Below are 14,035 nucleotides of genomic sequence, written 5' to 3'. Positions count from 1 at the left end.
TTCATCGAGTACTTAGGTGTATTAAATTAATAACATTTCAGACATTGTTATAAATATTTTTATCTATTTCGATTTTAAAAATGTTCGAACCGTTTTAAATTCGAATTTGTTATTGCATATTGGTTCGATTATAGAACGATTGTAAACGTTCCAGAAAATTGATCAAATTGAAAACAGTTCGTTTGATTCTCGGCAATTCTCATCATTCTCAGCGGTAGGTGTTATATAACAATTACTATGGTTGTTGAAATACTGAATATAAATGGGTTTGCTTGCAAAATCCTCGCGGGCAACAGCTAGTAATAGTATATGCGCCAAATTATTTCATTACGTATTAAATAACCGAGATGATTTTTTTAAACAAACACGAGATTGTGTTACGGTTCTCTCATTTCAGAAAATGCGCGGGCAAAAAACCGCGGATCGGATGGATTGGTACTCTACGACATCTCGGATGTCAAGGCATAACACATGGATCAGTAGTAAATTAATGGAATCGGAGTTGCTTTCCGGGAGGATCTGTGGAAAACTAACCTTATCTAGGAGTTAAACACCTTAATATGGGCTAGTTTCTCATAGAAAACGCGAAACTACGCGACCAGTTTATTAGTTGTTGTTTGTTAAGTTATGGCAACCAACACTTGGCCGATCTGCCTAGGGGGATTCAACCTATTAAGGAAAACTGGCCCCTATTTAGGCGTTACAGACATGGATAATACACGGAAAACTCCACGTGGCCAGCCCGTCGGAGCGAGGCGCGAACCCACGACCGAATCCCAGTGTTCCAGGGTATGAATACCGCTTGTCCACTGGTGGGCTCCCATCAGTTCATTGGTAAGGCATGAACCCGCCATCGACTATCAATATTCAATGATGTAATCCGATGGACCTTAGCAACCAGTAACAGTGTACTTTCCAAACGAGATGTTCCCGATGTCTTTCTCTTCACTAAAACGTCCATGGAGACTAGAGGGCGCATATAATTAGCGTGTGTAGTGACTTGGTGACGCACAGAAAAAAGCCACAAGAGCTTCCAACACATTTATTTGTAAGTGATGAACCTGCTTCTAAAAACATAAATACAGTACTAAAAATAAATAAATCATCGAAAGAAAATGTTCACAATACATTCAAAAATAACAATAAAATTTAATTTTACCATTAATTTATAGAAGAATAAAATGACGTCAAATATAATTATCATCATCCACGGGGAAAAAATAGAAAATTTTACGCAATATTTATAATTTAATATAATTATATCATCAATTATTGTAATTATTTTTTATTTAAATAAATAAATACGGAGTGTCCCAAAAGTTGGTTAACCATTGTAGGTACCAAATTGCCCTGTTATTCACTTTTCTACTTATACAAATTCGGTTTACCATTCGTATCAGCAAATGCACCTGAACACACAAAGAATGGTTGACTGACTTTCGGGCCACCCTTTTCTGTTCACGACATCACAACGTTAAAATTCTAAACAGTGACGTTGGTCACAAATATACACGTATATACAGGGTTATAATATATATAGATAACATAAAATATACAATAGATTGTATGGCCAAGTTATAACACAAAGAAGACGGCGCAAGCATGGCGCTGAAATCTGTTTCATTCCTGTGCATTAGCAGTACGGTAGACTTTTCTGTGGCACAAAATGCCACAGAGAAGTCCACTGTGTGGCATTTTGTGGTCTACTTCGTACTATCTACAGTAAACACCACTGTGCAACAGTCTACAGTAGATACCACACAACCGATCTTCTATAGGGGGATTTTGTGTATTAAGTGGCACGTAATCTTTACGTCGATCCGTTTCGTGGTGTTTGGTACCTGGAAAGGGCAATGGAAGGGTTGGTATTTACATAGAAGTGACTTGGGGAGCTGCCGTGACGTCGAAGTTCGGTGATGTCGAAGGTACTGACGTTTCCGGGTCTCCTGTCAAATCGTTCCTGCTCAGGTGGGCTACGATGCCGGCTCCGAAAGAATCGCCCAGAACGTTAATAGAGGTTCGAAATCTGTCTCTAAAAAACCGTTAAATTATTAAAAAGATATGCACTCGAACTCAAACTGTGGAGTCAAAACTCGTCTTTTACTTACAGAAACCAGTCCACTACGTAAATGAACGCCACGTCATCGGATGGCAAGCCCACAGCATTCAACACCATTACCATTGTCACCAGACCAGCCTGTGGTATACCGGCTGCCCCAATACTCGCAGCTGTCGCAGTTATGCTAAAAAAAAGGACACAATAATTCGTTAGTTATTCCTCTCCGACAAAGTATCAGGTGTCCTCGACGTACTGTACGTTTTCATCACCTGATTGCCACAATCTTCCCCGCATCGAGGGACACATTTCGAATCTGAGCGATAAAGATCGCTGCCACGGCTTCGTACAGTGCCGTGCCATCCATATTGATGGTGGCTCCTATGGGCAGGCAGAATCTGGAAACTTTGGGATCTACCTGGTTCTTGTCTTCTAGACAGGCGATGGTGACTGGAAGTGTAGCCGAACTGTTAAACAAAGGGCAAATTAAGCATATCCACTCTCCGAAGATTAATGGTAATTTTGTTGTGTTTCGTACCTGGAAGAGGTGCCAAATGCTGTAGTGATGGCTTGCAGCATACGATACATGAATGTAAACGGTTGTTTCCGCACGATCACGAAGTATATCAATGGTAAAGTGATCAGTCCGTGTACGAATAACCCTACTAAAACGGTTGCCGTATAAAGTCCTAACTGACCTGCCACCACGGACAAGTCATCCATTTCGACGATTTTCCCGGTGACGAGGAATAAAACGCCAACAGGAGATAGCCTGAAAAGTTAAATTCACCTCTTTAAATCATTATAACGGCATTAACCTGTATAAAACGAAAGAAATTCGGCAGTAAGAAGTGCCGACAACGTCCACTCATCTCCTCTTTGTGTCCTACATTCTTGATTGTGAAACAATTTATAAAAAAGGAAAATGTTTCGAAACAAATCATCTCTTATGCCATCTATTGTTTCTCATGTACTGTACGTATCAAAATACAACAATTGTGTCTATACTTCAATTGTGGGTTCTTGTTTATCTTTCATGAAATCATAAAATCGATAATCACATTATGTTATTTAATCTTTAAAAATAAACCTGTGACCTATTAATGAAAGGATTATTGCTTCCAGTGTTTCAAACGAAAAGTTAAATTTCGAAACTGGCCGCACGAATTACAATGCCCTACAAATTGGCACTAAATTCTCTGTTTCTGAGACAATACGTGTATATGATTGGGTTTAATAAACCCATGCAAAACTGATTTCCTTTCGTGCTTTGCGACTAAGCAGTGAAACAAAACACAAATGTACAGGGAGTGCCAAAACACAAATGTACAGGGAGAATGTAACACGTGACCGTGTTACGAATGTGTGGGAATGTACCATGGTATTGATACATATGTATCATGGTACATTCCCACACATTCGTAACACGTGACACATGGCACTCTCAACACATTCGTGTGTCTGCTAATGTAACTCGAGACTAAGTACCTTGGAAGGAGGATCATATTCCAGTATGATCCTCCTTCTAAGGTACTTAGTCTCGAGTTACATCAACAGAAACACGAATGTGTTGGGCCCCGTCTCTCACCACCCGGCAGATCCATTGTGGGCCTGGCCGAACCCATAAGGCTTGCAAAAAGAGGCCGTCTTAGTGCCCACAGGGCGGAAAGATAAAAAAAAAAAACTAGAAAGCCTTATGAGAGAGAATTAATGATGAGAAAACCTAGGATTTTTTGTTAACGGAATGCCTCCAAGATAGATATAATGTTTTCAGATAATTCTAGAAGAAACGGTCAGGAGCAACTCGCAATTCTTGCAAACTGATTGGCACATTACCAATTACTCTACCTGGACCACTTTCCAATTGCCTAGACGTGAAAATCGAAGTTTCCATAAGCATAACTTACAACATGTTCATTCACTTAGGGCTCGAACTCATTACTCTCTCAACCTACGTTAAACTTTCATAAGGGTGCTTTGGAATAATTTATAATCGATGAGCCGCGATAAAGACCGATAAAGGGTTGCAAGAGATCTAAGCCACAACTTGTAACTCCTGTTTTTATAATTAATTCTATTATTCGTTCACAAACAGAAAACTTTCAGATTTCAAAGTACGGAGAATTCTACACTGAATACTAACATCGAAGAGCAGAAAATCACTTGTGTAATCCTTAAAGAAGCTCAAATTTCACGTGTTTGTCCAGTCCCAACGTTAATTTTATAATAGATAAATTACAATGAAACAAATCAATGTATGTAAACGAACATCTGTTCTACAGAATAGGCAATTGTTTATTCCATTGTTTATGGTAGTTGTAGTGTGAATTTGTTCTTGTTTACTCATTGCTTATCACTTCAGCTCTGAACTCTATAAAACCGGAAACTTTAATTAAACTTTTAACCCCATAAATGTGAAGTCCCGGTATGGAGACATCAAGAACGTCGAAGACGCTCAAGTCTAGAAAGTTAAACAAGTAAATATTTACCAAATCACCCATTTAGTAATCATCATCATCGCATCACCCAACGAAGAGAAGAACATCAAAACGGGTTTTCCACTTTCTTTCATCTGGCCCAGTGTTATTCCTAACACAATAGAAAACACCACGATACCCAATATGTTCGTTCCAGGCGTAACTTTTTGATCTATCGCCCACGAATAATAGTCTGAAAATGTAAATTACGATGAGTGACGAATAGAAAAAAACAATAGAAAACAATCCCCCACTTACCTGTATCATTAATTGAAGCGTTCTTTGGTCTGGTAAGGCTCGTCGAAGTCTGAAAATGGAAGACACTTTTTACATCAGAATTTAAGAGAAATTTAAAATTAAAAAAAAAAAATTGAAGGGCAATTTACTTGGGAAATACAAGCTTCCATCAGATTAGGGGGGAACATGTTCCTGAAAAATAAGAAATAAACAGCATCATTAGAACACTTGGAATTTTGCAAGTCGTCATATTTGATTGGAGGATTGCAAAACGGGAATTTTTAGAAATGTTTCGATAACAATATGACTAAACAAATTTATTGTGGGATTGTTTATTTAAAATGCAATTGTTTAATTGCAATTTCTAACTGAAGCAAAATCCATTCAATCCTTCTTCTGTAGTTCTAGCAATTTGGAAATTACTATACATAGAACTAGAAAAGAGAAATTTGTTTACATGTAAACAATATAAAATATTCTAATTTTCAATTAAAATGCGATTTTTTACTTTTCTTCCATCTAAAAAAAGTTAACTTTTTATTTTGTCGTCCTTCAACCTTTTCATTTCGAAGAGTATGATGCTTTCAGACGTAAAAGATTTTTGTGGCAAATTTAAATGGAAGAGCAGGAGGACGCATAATGAGCTTTCCACCCACAGCAAGAAGAGCAGTAAGAATAGATTGACCAGGAAAAAGTGCGACCTCTATCCAAAACAGAAATAGGAGGAGGAATATGCGCTCTTCCATCCAAATTCTTGAAATTGCTACTTTAATCGCAAATTTAAAAGCAAGAAAATAGCCAACAAAACGTGCACCCTTCCATTTCTAAATACAGTTTTATGCATTTGGTGCATAAAATTCCATTTTCCCTTCATTCCAGCGAGATTCTAACATAAATCCTACTTAAACTCACCTGACAAGATCCATTAGTGTATCTGCCGTGGTAGTAGGTCTAGTCTCCACTTCTTTGATTCCTGTACCATTGACGGTTCCTCCTTTTCCCGGCCGTATAATAACGACCAGGACTATCCCCAAAATTATGGCCAGTACTGTGGTGGCCAGGTAGTAAACCACTGCTCTGGCACCTATCTTCCCGGACAGTTTGGTATCCAGAGAGCCTATAGCGGATATGAGGCTGGACACTATCAGGGGGAGGATCAGGCATTTCAGCATCCGGAGGAATAGCTCTCCAGGGAAGCTGATGTACATGACGTTCCTCTCGTTCCATACCCGAAATTCTCTAAGACCTATACCTAATCCTATTCCTACTACAACGGACAGGAACATCAGCAGGGTCAGAAGATTCTGACGGAGGAAGGTCTTCCACTTTTGGTTCCTGGGGGTGTTATCCCCCATTCCAGTGTCCTTTTCCATGATGGGAAACTTCCCGTTCAATTTGTTCGTCATCCCTAAAAATAGCAACTGTTTTAATTAAACTGCCAGAAAACAAAACCCCCGTGTTTTGTAACTTTAAACGAAGCTTTAGCTGTTTAAAATAATGGAAGTTGTATGATTTCATGTAGTGGTTTCCGAGAGGCACGTGGCACGACAGCTGCGTAAACACCAGCCAAACGACAGTAAAATACGTAGCGAAGCAGTAATTCTGATCGTTAATTTGGAGGTAGGAAGACTATTCGTCACCCTCCGGCACACCTGTCTGACCTAGAAAGTTCTGTGACTCCGCGTAACCGCCACCAACAGGTTATAAGGTTACAATTTTTACTTCCTTCGCAGTTGAAAATGGTGCAGTTCGACTCCCAAAACGTCACAGATTACGTCATTGTCTACATTACTAAACCCATTTTACCTGTCTAAACTGCAAGATCCTATCACAACTCCCTTCATGCACACCATACATACCCAACGTTTCTCGGCATGGCAGGTTAGGCAGGAGTTAAAAGTGTAAAATTTAGTGTTTCATCTATCAACCCCTTTCGTCATTATCAGCAATACTAAACCTATTTCTATCTGTCTAAACTGCAAAGTTCTTGGACCCTACTACAACTTTCCTCACAGTATTATGCATACCTTAAGTTCCTCTGTATGGCAGGTTAAGGTATCAAGGAAATGGCACCAAATTTAGCGTTAAAAATACAAAAATTTGACTCCCGAAACGTCATAGCATTTTATCACCCCTTTCGTCACTGTCTGAAATATAAAACTGAAAAATGCTTTATCTATAGGCGCAGCATGACTTATCACCCACCTGTTACTGTAGTTTCGCTACTGAATTATCAGTGTTCTAGGAAAACAAATGAAAGACAAACCCTTATAATTTGATAATTGCAGCAGCTATTTCTTTATCTATCCACCTATTAAAAATCGAGTTTTATTACTAAATTCCTTTGTTAAAAGCAGCAATTTGATCCTGTAAAATGATACAACGTTAAAAGTACAAAAAAGTCTACCTCCAATTACTTTGATGAGTAAGTCAGTATGTCTGTCCACTTAAAAAACGCTAAACAGAGTTAATTTACGAGGACGAAATCGCTTATAAAAAAAGTAAGCACTAGCATTTATCATTGTAAAAAACACAAGAAATTAGCTCTTTTTTTAATAATTTTTCACACTTTTTATCACATGTTTCGGCGTATCCGCTTCATATCTCTACTGAAAAAACATAGCAAATTACAACCATTATTAAAAGTATTGTGAAATATCCGTTTCGGTATCATAAACACAACCTTGTACTATTGTACAGAATGGTGAGGTGGAATGTAAAACAGTAGAAACGTCACACAACTTCCATTCAACCCCATTTATAGCGTTAAACTGCACATAAAACGAACCCCGTCTGGCGTTCAAACGACCCAAACAGATAAATTTGGTGTCTGTAAACACCCGAGGGGGTCACTCGAACGAATTCGGGGGTTTTAAGTACTTGACTAAGTTGAAAATGTAAAAAACAACCGCAATTAAAATCACACTGCACTCACCTGTTTAGTCTCTCGGATAACACTTGGAAAAAATCCTCTTCCCGGCCGAATTGAAGTTATTACCATCCACGTGATGCCGGACAACCAATCGGGAGTGGCGTTACGTACTTTATCCGTAGATTGGTCGGAAGATTGTGGAAGGAAACGGAAGTGCGAGTGTTACGTCGAACGGAAGCGGGAATTCTACGTGAACTTTCTTGGATTCGGGAGTGAGATTGCGTCAAAAAACGCCTTCCCCGTACAATCTGTTAGTAAATTTCGGTGTTTTTTTTTTAGTGTGTCGACACTGGCTGACACAGTTTTCATACCCCAAGTTGCCACACTAAAGACCTGGTTTGTATTGGTACGTTGACACCATTTCCGTGTTGTTTTTTTTTTAGAATTGTATCAGTAACAAAGAAATTTTCAATAAATTACACTAAGAACTGCATTTTTTGAAAAATATTACGTCACAGAAACGGTTTTTAGTAAGAGCCAATCAACGTCTTTCTTTTAAATTCAAAAAACGAACGGTACAGTCGAGGTAACGTCAAACACGGGAATAAACAAACTTCAATTGTTAAGTCACCGTTTCTTTCAAAGCGCCATCTGATTAAACACGAAGTTTCGTGTCTTTTTTGATACAAAGTTAAAATTTAATTTCTTGCACGTTCAAGTGTAAGATTCTGACGTCACAATATTAACTTTCCCGAATTGATAATGGAAATGTAGTTGCTTCTACACCTAATAAATCATCTAAAATCGGGATTTTTGCTGTATGAACGTCAAAATACGGCATAAAAACAACCAAAATGACTTTTTTACCTGTCTGTTATCTAAAAAAATCAACTAAAAGTATTGTTTTGATTGCTTAATCAACTAAAAAAAACCCAGTTGTAAGCATCTGGGTTTTTTTCACTCTTTCGGCTGCTTAAATGTCTAAAATACCATCTAAAAAACGGCTTTTTAGTTGCTTAAACGTGTAAAAATTCATTAACAGCCACAATTTTACTGCTTAAATGTGTAAGATCTAAAAAAGCAGTATTTTTGCTGCTTAATCGTCTAAAAAAAATCACCCGAAAGCATGTAAAAATCTCTTTTGAATGTTTAAATATCTAAAAATGAAATTTTTAGATGTTCGAGATAATTTTTTACACGATTAAGCAGTCAAAAATTCTGCTTTACACACGCTTCTTAACACATTTAAGCAGTAAAATTCTGTTAGATGTTTAAGCAACTAAAAAAAAAGCTCTTTTCTGATGACTTTAAGGCAATTATTAAGATTTTTTAAAGCTTTCAGATGATTTTTCAGACGATTAAAGCCTTTTTTTAAAATAATGCTTAAGTGGTTTTAGATAATTTTTTTAGACGTTTTAAACCGTCAAAATAGTAGTTTTTAAGACTTTTATTAAGCATTTTAAGCAGTAAAATAACCGTTTTCAATGAGATTTTAGACGTTTACGCAACTAAAAAAACTATTTTTTAGACAATTAAGCAGCCAAAAGGAAGATCTTTAAATGCTTTCAGATGATTCTTTAGATAATTAAGCAGCCAAAAATCATCTAAAACTGTTATTTTACTCGCTTAAACGTCTAAAAACACAATTTATAATGTTTAAAACATCAATTTGTTCTTAAGCACCTCGTCATTGTGTCATTTTGTGTCAAAAAATTCGGCTTTGACGCGTAATTTTCTTTGAACGGTTTGTTTATTCGACTTCAAATGAAATTCCTGTTGCAGCAATTTCAGAGAATTAAGAAAAATTTCTGCTTAATAAGCAATTTTGGAGATTCCCGTCTACGGAATTAATCTCTTGCGTCACTAATTCCTCTGCCACCAGATTTCTCCACCTCCTCCTCCTCTACAGTAGATAATCCCCTGAATGTTCCCCCTTCTCGACGACCCTTTACATCGAGGTCGTTCGACTTTCCTCCCTGTAAAAAAAATGCACCTGGCATTCCCCGCACTGGAAAAATTACACGTTGTACAATTGCGCCTCGTGGTGTCTCGTTTAAACAGGTTTATAGTCTTCCCCTTCTTGCAAACCTGTTTAAGAGTCACCCCCCATTTAAAGAAACATTGTTCTGCCTACTTAAATGCCTAAGACGTCACACGTCTTAGGCATTTAAGGCAAAAATTTTACTTGCTTAAACGCATGAAAACACCGTTTTAACGCTTTAATCGCTATTTTGAGTGCCAAATGGAAAAAAAAATTCATGCGATAATATTCGAGAGTTAATTTTTGGCTGCTTAAGTGTAAAAATCGTCCAGAACCTATGTTTTACTGCTCAGATGTCCAAAACCATTAACGATGTCCAACGTTAAAACCATTGTTTTGCCTGTTTGCGTGTCTAAACAACATCTAAAAGCATTCAAAATAGTTACTGTAACTGCTCAAATGTCCAAAAATATCATGTAAAACAATCTCCATTTTTCAAGATCATGAAACAAGACTGGTCTTTTAGGCATAATTTATTGTGATAAACAATTTAGGCACAAAGTGATATATATGTACATTTGTTTCTCTTATCAAAACATTGTTTTATTTCTTACAAAAAAACTGACAAGTTATCTGTTATAATGCTATTTTCCCACAAATAAGGCATACTAATTTTGTACTGGACCCACTAGACTAGCTAAGCTGCCACTGGCACACCTTTGTTCGAAATTCTGTAATATGTTTTTAACAAAACAAAACAATGTTTTATCACAATGGGTTCTCTCTCTTCTCTGCCGAGTGTGACCAATTGAGAGGACTGCCCGGCGGAGTTGAGACGACGACGTGTACCTGAGTGATAGAAATTCGGGTGGTTCTGGTGGACCGGTGCCAGTTTCCCCAGTCGCTCTGTGGAGCACAAAACACGGCAAACACTCTCTCTGTACCAAAAATAGAGTGTAAGTGGTCATTTGTAATTAGGAATGCTTTGATGGCAGCCCACTCAAAATATCACAGATAGGGCCGCGAAACGTAACAAAATAAACGATGACGGGGCTCTGAACGATCCGTTGTGGCACTCCTGGAACCATCCTCCGATGCTTAAAATATACTTTGAAATGTCTCTTACCGACTAGAATCTGTCACCGACTCACAAGCCAGTGTGAAAATTACTCCCGTATGTTGCATTAATTAAAATATAATTACTATTTACAGTATTTACAGAAAGACCTTTGTTACAGTGTGTTTCAGTGACAGTGCAGTAACGACTCAACTGGAAGACGAGGCCGCAAAATTAAATACTTGTCTTCTTCCACGGCATAACAAGAACAACCGTAAATATCTCGAGAAGGAAAAAAAAAAACACAACAAATTATTAAATTAAGCTCTTCTGGAATTTCCTATCTACAATATTTACAGTTCTGCAGTTTCCTGCAAGTACGTCGTGTAATCATTTAAATTTAGGCACTTTCCACGTTGCTAGATACTGGTCTTGTTAATGTATGTCCGAGAAATGAGTCCTTGTTCTATAAACAGTTGGCAACACTACTGCATTAGGTATTACCTAAATTGCAGTGCAGGTACCCTAATGAATAACTATGCCAATGAGTTGAGGTTGCTTGATAAAAACCAAAGAAACAATAGAAAGAGGGGCAAAGATACTAAATTCTTAACAAAAAAACTGAAGCCCAATGTGTTATTTTCGATTTAATTCCGAGTCGTCGGATCTGGGTCTAATGGGTGGTAATTTATGAAGCTCCCTAAACTCATTGGAGGTCTCCAATTGTCAGATCGGCCATTCCATGCTGCCGGTGTTTGGCTTTGATTTCTTTCGGATCTTCTTGATAAACTCGTTAGCAACAGGTAGAGATTCCAGGCGGGGTGGTTTGCGGAAAGTGGGGTCATGGTGGGAAGCGTTGCCGCCAGCATTGTATCCCAAATTGGAGGGGAGGGAGTTACTGAGTGTGCCGTTGAAGGACGACTGAAAGAAGTTGTTGTCCAGTGGTTCACGGCGAGTTCCGTTCGTCATGGAATCTGACGGGTACAACATTATTGCAATTTGTTTTGTTTGGTTTGTGTTAGAGTTGCTGAAATTCTTACTTACGAAAGGGTTGGTTGGCTTCTTGATGTACCTTATTTAATAGCTGTTCTTGTCGTTTGGGTTTGAAGTACGTTCCCGCAATATCTTCCTGTTCACTTTTCTCCAACCTCTGTAATAATTAGATTCAAAATTAATGTTTTTGGAAGAATTTGGACAGACAAAAAAACATGTTACCTGTAAAAATTTATCTTCCGAGGTTTCATCAAAGTATCCCGTAAAGTTGTGGTTTGACTGGTTGGCCGAAGGAGGAATTCGCCCTCCAGGCTGTATACCTGCTTAAAATATGATGCAGAATTTCAAGCCATGTTTAACAGATTTTGAATTTTGAACAAGTAATCAATTTTATTTTAATACCAGTAGGAGGCAGTTTGGTTCGAATGATTAGTAAATCTGGCATGTGCCACTTTTGAGAATCTTCATCCCACCAACTGTCGGCCTTGATTCTGTCCAAGTTCGAATAGTTGCAATCCCTCCGAAGGCATGGTTGAATTTTATCTAATATCTGCTGTAATAGTTTGATCTGCTGATCTTGCCGACGGATCGTCTCCAGATAATCTGTTCTGTCTGCTTCGAATTCGCTTTGGAGATCCGCAATTTCAGTTTCCAAGGCAACGATCTGCAAAAAATTATCAAATCATTTATGTAACAGAACATTATTGAAAATATAATGTTCCATTTAGTCTTTGTTTACTTTTTTCTTCGCTTTTTTTACGAGAGAAGTTTTGGCTTTTAGTTCTTCATGGATATCGTCGTACACTTGCAACATGATGTTATCGTCATCATCTAATTTAGATAATGCTTCTGCAGAAATTAATTGCCATTATAAATATTTTGAATTAACTAATCAAAATAGAAATGTTCGAAATGTTAATACATACCTTTGAGTAGAGCTATCCTTTTTTCTGCAATGGTTTTCCTTTTGGCCCTTTTTTCCTTCAATTCTTTGTCATGTGCTTTCTCTCCTCCTACTATCTGATCCTGAAGTTCTTGTAACCTGAAGTAATTACATGCATAAATTTGTGTATAATACATGTGGTAAACAAAACATGCAATACACAAAGTAATACTTTTAAGTAATGATATTTACTATTAATGAGCAGCACTCTCAGACATTTAGGTTGACTAAATCTAGTTTCTCACCATTTTCCTTTTGTAAAAATAAGCATTTCCAGTATTAAAAATTCAGAAATGAGGATGAGGATATTTCTTAACTGTGGAATAAAGAATGTGGAAGGAAGAAACTGTTCGATGATGTAATGAGTCATAGTTAATAACAAGCGAGACATGAATGGTTAATTTCAATAACACTAACATTCAGAGGCATATTTTAATGATAGATTACAACTGTTAAAAGATATGACTGTGTCAACAGCACTAAGAGCACATCATGAGTTCAGTCAAACCACAACATAGAAAGCCAGCTCATGAAAAACAAGAGCCTAACCTATTTTGATCAGTTTGAAGTATTTGGTCTTAAATCAGAGTTACCAGAATCGTAACTCATCTCAGTTGTCTCACCATCATATGTTTTGATTAGCAAATGACATTTTACAAAAGTCTACTTACATTTTGTGGCTAATGTCCATTTTGACAATATATACTAAGAAATTTATTATCTAAAAACTTAACAATTGAAATGATCTATTGTAACAGACCAGAAAAACCACCAGTTTTACTTCTACAAAACTAAGTATTGTTTTCTAGTAATTGCAGTCTTCTGTCAAAGACCACAATTGTCTCGAGAAAGGAGGGGTTACAATATTACTCTTACAATGCTTGACAGATAAGAAGTAATCAGATTATGGCAAAACCATTCATAGGTCAGCCAAAAGCTAGTGTAAATGTATATGTAAAACAGTGAGAAACTTTGCATGAAAGGAATGATAAGTAACAGTCACTTGATCATTATCAACTGCTTGGATTAGAGCTAAGTTGGCAGATGAAAATCTTAGTTTTTGTAGTCATACAAGCATTAAATTTATGTCTGACAATGCTATGAAGTTTGACGAACTTACTGCTTAGTAACAAATCATCAGAATCTCCATTCTTCACTAATCTATGTAAACAACTAATACAGAGCTTTAATGTAGTATTTAATATAAACTTACCTCTCTAAAGCTTGTGCCTGAACATCCACAACTTTCTCCCTGAAATATAAAAATGTTAAAAATTATTATTTAAAATAGAGAAATTAAAATACGAATTTAAAATTCCAAATCGTTTTTCAGAAGAATGTCAAGTCATTCTTACGAAAATGGTACATTATTTTTTTATAATTCTGCATATCATGTACAAATTTAATATTAATGTGGAG

The 14,035-nt window shown here is 37.0% G+C and overlaps 2 protein-coding genes across 5 annotated transcripts in view; both read right to left on the bottom strand.

The window, feature by feature from the left end:
• Positions 1–1,185: 1,185 nt before the first annotated feature.
• LOC111627950 (excitatory amino acid transporter 1-like) lies at positions 1,186–8,355 on the bottom strand. 4 transcript variants are annotated; one of them, XM_023371649.1, is made up of 9 exons: positions 7,706–8,345; positions 5,683–6,178; positions 4,920–4,962; positions 4,792–4,840; positions 4,546–4,726; positions 2,595–2,828; positions 2,329–2,523; positions 2,109–2,243; positions 1,186–2,032 (listed from the first exon to the last, which is right to left on the bottom strand). In XM_023371649.1, the coding sequence occupies exons 2-9, from the start codon at positions 6,174–6,176 to the stop codon at positions 1,870–1,872; spliced, it is 1,494 nt and encodes a 497-aa protein (XP_023227417.1). In that variant the 5' UTR covers positions 6,177–6,178; positions 7,706–8,345; the 3' UTR covers positions 1,186–1,869. The 4 variants fall into 4 exon arrangements, with proteins under 4 accessions (XP_023227417.1, XP_023227418.1, XP_023227419.1 ...); XM_023371650.1 differs by lacking the exon at positions 7,706–8,345 and adding an exon at positions 6,976–7,637; XM_023371651.1 differs by lacking the exon at positions 7,706–8,345 and adding an exon at positions 6,798–6,934.
• Positions 8,356–9,700: 1,345 nt separating this feature from the next.
• LOC111627945 (osmotic avoidance abnormal protein 3-like) overlaps positions 9,701–14,035 on the bottom strand; it is a 62,376-nt gene continuing 58,041 nt past the window's right edge. Inside the window, exons 12-18 of the mRNA XM_023371645.1 lie at positions 13,830–13,868; positions 12,600–12,715; positions 12,413–12,522; positions 12,076–12,337; positions 11,896–11,993; positions 11,725–11,830; positions 9,701–11,654 (exon numbers count right to left, since the gene is read on the bottom strand). Of these exons, the coding sequence (XP_023227413.1) occupies positions 11,407–11,654; positions 11,725–11,830; positions 11,896–11,993; positions 12,076–12,337; positions 12,413–12,522; positions 12,600–12,715; positions 13,830–13,868 (979 nt within the window). The 3' untranslated portion in view covers positions 9,701–11,406. The remainder of the gene's footprint in view (positions 11,655–11,724; positions 11,831–11,895; positions 11,994–12,075; positions 12,338–12,412; positions 12,523–12,599; positions 12,716–13,829; positions 13,869–14,035) is intronic.

Source organism: Centruroides sculpturatus, unplaced genomic scaffold, assembly GCF_000671375.1.
Source record: "Centruroides sculpturatus isolate CEXI.00-Female unplaced genomic scaffold, Cexi_2.0 scaffold507, whole genome shotgun sequence".
Lineage (NCBI taxonomy): Eukaryota > Metazoa > Arthropoda > Arachnida > Scorpiones > Buthidae > Centruroides > Centruroides sculpturatus.
Note: the sequence above shows the minus strand (reverse complement) of the source record. Positions and strands in the feature narration are given on the sequence as shown.